The sequence below is a fragment of the Salmo salar genome, chromosome ssa25 (genome assembly GCF_905237065.1).
Source record: "Salmo salar chromosome ssa25, Ssal_v3.1, whole genome shotgun sequence".
NCBI classification, from domain to species: domain Eukaryota; kingdom Metazoa; phylum Chordata; class Actinopteri; order Salmoniformes; family Salmonidae; genus Salmo; species Salmo salar.
Genome location: NC_059466.1, coordinates 19,294,165 through 19,300,743, shown reverse-complemented (window position 1 = coordinate 19,300,743; position 6,579 = coordinate 19,294,165). Strand labels below are relative to the sequence as shown.

General features: G+C 42.9%; 1 protein-coding gene across 1 annotated transcript; it reads right to left on the bottom strand.

Moving 5' to 3' along the window:
- Positions 1–2,256: 2,256 nt before the first annotated feature.
- On the bottom strand, positions 2,257–6,451 carry LOC106586309 (FAST kinase domain-containing protein 3, mitochondrial). The gene is made up of 6 exons (XM_014173463.2): positions 6,325–6,451; positions 4,666–6,083; positions 4,194–4,279; positions 3,744–3,988; positions 3,336–3,450; positions 2,257–3,108 (listed from the first exon to the last, which is right to left on the bottom strand). The coding sequence occupies exons 2-6, from the start codon at positions 6,041–6,043 to the stop codon at positions 3,010–3,012; spliced, it is 1,923 nt and encodes a 640-aa protein (XP_014028938.1). The 5' UTR covers positions 6,044–6,083; positions 6,325–6,451; the 3' UTR covers positions 2,257–3,009.
- Between the last annotated feature and the right edge of the window lie 128 nt (positions 6,452–6,579).

Below are 6,579 nucleotides of genomic sequence, written 5' to 3'. Positions count from 1 at the left end.
AAATAAAATGACTCAAGTAAAAGTGGAAGTCACTTAGTAAAATAATACTTGAGTAAAAGTATTTGGCTTTAAATGTACTTACGTATCAAAAGTAAATGTAATCGCTAAAATATACTTAAGTATCAAAAGTGAAAGTATAAATCATTTGAAATTCCTTACATTAAGCAAACTAGATGGCACTATGATCTTGATTTTTTAATTAACGAATAGCCAGGGGCACACTTCAACACTCAGACATCATTTACAAATGAAGCATTTGTGTTTAGTGAGTGCCAAATCAGAGGCAGTAGGGACGACCAGGGATGTTCTCTTGATAAGTGTGTGAATTAGACAATTTTCCTGTCCTGTTAAGCGTTCAAAATGTAAGTAGTACTTTTGGGTGTCAGGGAAAATGTAAGGAGTAAAAAGTACATTATTTTGTTTAGGAATGTAGTGGAGTAAAAGTTGTCAAATATAAATAGTAAAGTAGATACCCCCCAAAAAACTACTTAAGTAGTACTTCACACCACTGTGAATTAGTAATCATAAATTACACCAAAAATTTGTTGATTCAGTCACAACAAGCTGTTCTGACACTCAGCTCTGTAGTTAATCAGTATTATGCTCATATTTCACGTGACATGTACGGGTAATCAAATCAAATCAAATTTATTTTTATATAGCCCTTCGTACATCAGCTGATATCTCAAAGTGCTGTACAGAAACCCAGCCTAAAACCCCAAACAGCAAGCAAAGCATGTGAAAGAAGCACGGTGGCTAGGAAAAACTCCCTAGGAAAAACTCCCTAGAAAGGCCAAAAACCTAGGAAGAAACCTAGAGAGGAACCAGGCTATGAGGGGTGGCCAGTCCTCTTCTGGCTGTGCAGGGTGGATATTATAACAGAACATGGTCAAGATGTTAAAATGTTCATAAATGACCAGCATGGTCAAATAATAATAATCATAGTAGTTGTCGAGGGTGCAACAAGCACGTCCGGTGAACAGGTCAGGGTTCCATAGCCGCAGGCAGAACAGTTGAAACTGGAGCAGCAGCAGGCCAGGTGGACTGGGGACAGCAAGGAGTCATCATGCCAGGTAGTCCTGAGGCATGGTCCTAGGGCTCAGGTCCTCCGAGAGAAAGACAGAAAGAGAGAATTAGAGAGAGCATATTTAAATTCACACAGGACACCGGATAAGACAAGAGAAATACTCCAGATGTAACAGACTGACCCTAGCCCCCGACACATAAACTACTGCAGCATAAATACTGGAGGCTGAGACAGGAGGGATCAGAAGACACTGTGGCCCCGTCCGATGATACCCCGGACAGGGCCAAACAGGCAGGATATAACCCCACCCACTTTGCCAAAGCACAGCCCCCACACCACTAGAGGGATGTCTCCAACCACCAACTTACCGTCCAAAGACAAGGCCGAGTATAGCCCACAACGATCTCCGCCATGGCACAACCCAAGGGGGGGCGCCAACCCAGACAGGAAGACCACGTCAGTGACTCAACCCACTCAAGTGACGCACCCCTCCCATGGACGGCATGGAAGAACACCAGTAAGCCAGTGACTCAGCCCCTGTAAAAGGGTTAGAGGCAGAGAATCCCAGTGGAAAGAGGGGAACCGGCAAGGCAGAGACAGCAAGGGCGGTTCGTTGCTCCAGCCTTTCCGTTCACCTTCACACTCCTGGGCCAGACTATACTTAATCATAGGACCTACTGAAGAGATAAGTCTTCAGTAAAGACTTAAAGGTTGAGACTGAGTCTGCGTCTCTCACATTGGTAGGCAGACCATTCCATAAAAATGGAGCTCTATAGGAGAAAGCCCTACCTCCAGCCGTTTGCTTAGAAATTCTAGGGACAATTAGGAGGCCTGCGTCTTGTGACCGTAGCGTACGTGTAGGTATGTACGGCAGGACCAAATCGGAAAGATAGGTAGGAGCAAGCCCATGTAATGCTTTGTAGGTTAGCAGTAAAACCTTGAAATCAGCCCTTGCCTTAACAGGAAGCCAGTGTAGGGAGGCTAGCACTGGAGTAATATGATCAAATTTTTTGGTTCTAGTCAGGATTCTAGCAGCCGTATTTAGCACTAACTGAAGTTTATTTAGTGCTTTATCCGGGTAGCCGGAAAGTAGAGCATTGCAGTAGCCTGTTACGCAAGCCTGTTACGCAGAGCACCCCTTGTACATGTTTGGTCCATATGCCTGTCAGCATTTAAATACCCTTTAATCTATTACATTACGTTCCCATTCAACTTAAAGAGAGCTGAGGCTTTATACAAATCATGTTTATTGTTTACAAAAACACATAACAGCGATGGAACTTTGAGTTTCCCCCATAGTAGTTTGAAAACTGGTTTTACACATTTTATTTTGCAATATAGAATCATCTGTATTGGAATAGCCTTCCCCGTAGCTCAGTTGGTAGAGCATGGTGTTTGCAACGCCAGGGTTGTGGGTTCGATTCCCACGGGGGGCCAAGTACAAAAAGAAGAAAAAAAAAATTGTATGAAATGAAAATGAAATGTATGCATTCACTACTGTAAGTCGCTCTGGATAAGAGCGTCTGCTAAATGACTAAAATGTAAATGAATATACAGTACATTGTACAAAATATACCTTCAAGCTTACATGGAAACACAAACCTGATTTATTTATGAATATAGAGTCAGTGTATAACTAACAAACTACAGAAAGCTCCTATATGGAAGCATGCAGTTTATAGTTTACCTATTACCTACCATAGCCATATTTTGTGAAAAATGCCATCACATATATACATTATGTGCAATGACTTAACACTTTTCTAGACCACTCTGTCATAAGCCCAACACTGTCATAACAATAGTATTATGAAGACTTTATAAATGGAAGGTTCATGCCTAATCCAATCCAATGTTTTCTGTGATGATTAGTAGACAGTTTAAGAAACATCCTAGTTCATCTTGTTGAAGGCCATGTCAGGTCAGAGGTCACAGAGCTTGGATGTGATGTCACACAACGTCCTCCTATCCTATCTGAGAAGTCACCGGTAAAACCTGAAGAATGTGGGGAATATCTTCTTATGAAGGTATTGTACCCGTTGCTCTTGTGTTCTCAATTTCTCAAATTCAAAGTAAGGGATCTGGTTGGGAACATACAGACAAAGACCAATGTCAGATAGGTCTTCATGAGAAAAGAAATACCCCTAGACAAATGTAACTCAGTCAAAGAATAACACAGAAAATGACACATTACATTGATTATAGAGATGAATTCAAAGCACATACAGTACTAACACACCTTCCACACACCTCACATTGTGTGTCTATTCTAGCCTGTAATGTGAAAGAAGCCAGGTAGTTCCCCTACCTGAACCACTTCGTAGCCCATTCTGCAGAGGTGGCGTCTCTTTGTGGCCTCCTTTCCCAGAAGGTGATGGGTGTTGCTGCAGAAGCGGTCCTGAGCATCCAGGCACAAGGCAATCCTACATAGAGGAAAACACATCACCTGTTATCTGACTGGACATTTTATTCAATGGGTGATAAGTCGTGAAATGCAATAAGTATCATTCTCTGTGTCTGGGAGGATCTGCCTGAACAAGGTGCTGTGAAGATTTGCTCATTGGATTAAATTGTTGTATTTCAATTGAGTTGAATCTTTGGAAGTAAGGACCACTTATTGGGCACTTTGGAAAACAGGGTGATTGGTAGATCGGGGAATGAGTCTGTGCAGCACCCTGTCAGACTGATCCTCTAACACAGCTCCAATGGCTCTAACCTCCTATGAGTGTTGTCCCACTGTGAGAGAGGCAGGACAAACCCCTCCTCATCCAGACAGATCTCCACGTCTATGGTGTATCCAGGCTGTGTGAAGACCCTGGTAGAGTAGTAGGTCTTTCCCTCTAGCAGCTTGTTAAGAGGGCCCTTCACCTGGTTGTACAGGTAGCTCTCTACAGGGCTCTCAAAGGAGTGGTCCACGGAGGAAAACTTCTTCACATGGAGATGGTAAGGTAATCTCGGGCCCTGTACGGAACACAGTATAATATACAGTATATACATCAGAATGAACTTAGTGTTCAATCCAACTACTTCAAAATAATATTTTTCATTCAGTGTGACACGTGAAGGCCCATTGTAAGAGTCAGAGGGCTTTAATTTGACAGACAATTTTGCATAATTATTGTATGATTTATTTGTATATTTACAATGTTATTAGTGAGGTACTCACCCGGTAGTAGGTGCACTCTAGTGAGATAGAGAGGTTGAGTTGGGTTAGCTGGCCTAAGGCATGCTTGTCCAGGGGCTCCCCTTGTGCTGTGAAAGAATAGCAGCCTTCATCAGACACATACATAACATGACTCTGGCTAACTCAGCTGTGGACAGTGACAGAACTGTGCTGCTAGTATGATTAGTAACTTGAGCCAAAGAGTATTTCTGACCATCATCTGGAGGAATTTAATTTGCAACTGAATGGAAAGGACAAAACGGACCCTGTTACATAGACACACACACGTGACATGAAATTGTGCACACACACTCACATGTAGCCTGTTTACTTTTGCTCTCACTCACTTTTATTTATTTTTACACACACACACACACACACACACACACACACACACACACACACACACACACACACACACACACACACACACACACACACACACACACACACACACATAAACTGACTAGCCTACCTTGCAACCTCTGTAGGAAGTAGGGGCTGAAGACTTTGGACACAAAGTTGAGTGGAAATCTCTCCAGGTGAATACAGGAGTGGAGCACCTCAATCAGAGCCCTGGGCTGGAACTGGGAGAAGCGAGAGGACAGGACACTCTCCAGCTTTTTAAACATCTGACTGGAGCACTGGGGCAGGTAGTTCAGTCTCCCCATGGCAATGATCTGCCGGGCTATCTGGGTGGTGGTATACTTCTCTGAGTTGCAAATAAAGCTCTCAGCCACAGCTTCGAATATGGGCTCTGAGCGACACCTCATCTGAAGGCAAAACTCCATCACCACGCTTGTGAGTTCGGGGTCTGCGTCTACTATTTTGCCTGGCAGGTGCTTTTCCATGGCTGTTATGAAGTCTTTATCATGCTGACCGAAATGCATTAAGGCACCTAGAACTTTGATGAGCTCTTCATCTCGGAACAATCTGAATACCCTAGAGGCCCGTCTGCTCAGCTTCACAATCAGTGCAATGGCCTGCCTCTGTTGTAATGCCACCAGGGAGTGGAAGATGTCACTGATGTTGATGGCTTGTAGTCTGTGTATCAATTTCTCTGTGTGTCTGTGCAGTCTTGACATGAGATCTTGGCAACGGTGTGGGTCCTCGAGTAGTGCAAGGAAGGAGTACACACGAGCGGTTTCCTTTTGGGTGAGAGCCTCAGCCTCATCAATGCTGATGCTCACGTAGTCGAGAACCTGCTCGACAATCTCTGACCTCTTCCCCTCCAGATTATAGGCTACTTCTCCAAGATGGCACAGGTGAATGACCCCAATGTCTGTTTTGGAGAGGTGTGTCCTCCACTCCTCTTTCAATCTGGAGACAATTGAACTTTGATAGTCCACACCAAACTCAACACATACTCCCAGTAAAGTTGCCAGACCCTCAGTTTTCTCATTGCTGGGAGCTTCTTTCAAACGTGTTAACAACTCAGGTAAAACCTCAACCTCAAAAAGGGATTTGACAGAAAGTGGCACCACTTTTAAGTGCCCTAGTTTTGTTGGTGAAGCACTGGTTCCTAATTGGGTGTCAATGGAAGGCTGTCCAGCTGTTTTGGGCAAAAGGTCTTTCTCCAGGTGAACCCTTAATTCGTAGTCTTTCTCTTCTGCAAATGGGAGGTTACTTAACTGTTGCGCCACCGCCCCCATCTCACGTGTGTTATGGAAGCAGCCTAAAGTACTTTTTACACATGGTTGTGCCATTCTGGTTTTACAAGAAACGTCCGATTTCAATATTCTTCCAGATGAATTTGAGTGACGTATTAATCCCCGACTACTAGTCATGAAATAGTTGGGAGAATACTGACACACAGCCCTAACTGAGGAAGAAATGCTGACAACTGACTTCATGATTGAAATGATGTAATCTTCCTCTGAATTACAGTGGAAGCTAGAATAATAAGAAAATGAAATTGTGTTATTATGCATGCAGAAACATTATTATACTTCATTAATTACATTGCAGTCCAGTTTGTTACAGTACCTTCTTTAGCACCAAAAACACACAGCACTCTTTCACTTTTGGTAAAATGCCGAATGAAAATTACAGTAAAAGACATTGCCTACCTTACATCATCATTAGCTTTTGAGCACAGTTAATATTTTTTTCTTTAAATGTGTAGATTGCTTACCTCCTCGGTTCGAATAAATTGGAAGAACTGACGAGTCACGGGCACTTACGGAACTGGAGTTGTGTGTTCGGTAAATACCTTGTGTAATGTCACATGTGTCACTATTTGCTGCCATCTGCTGGCAACATGTGTCCATGAAGGCATTTCATGTCTCCAATTTGGCTTATTATTATGTCATCATATCACCTTTAGTAACAAATATATTACAATATGTATCAAAGCAATAATTGTATCTGCAAAAACTGGTTAAGGGCT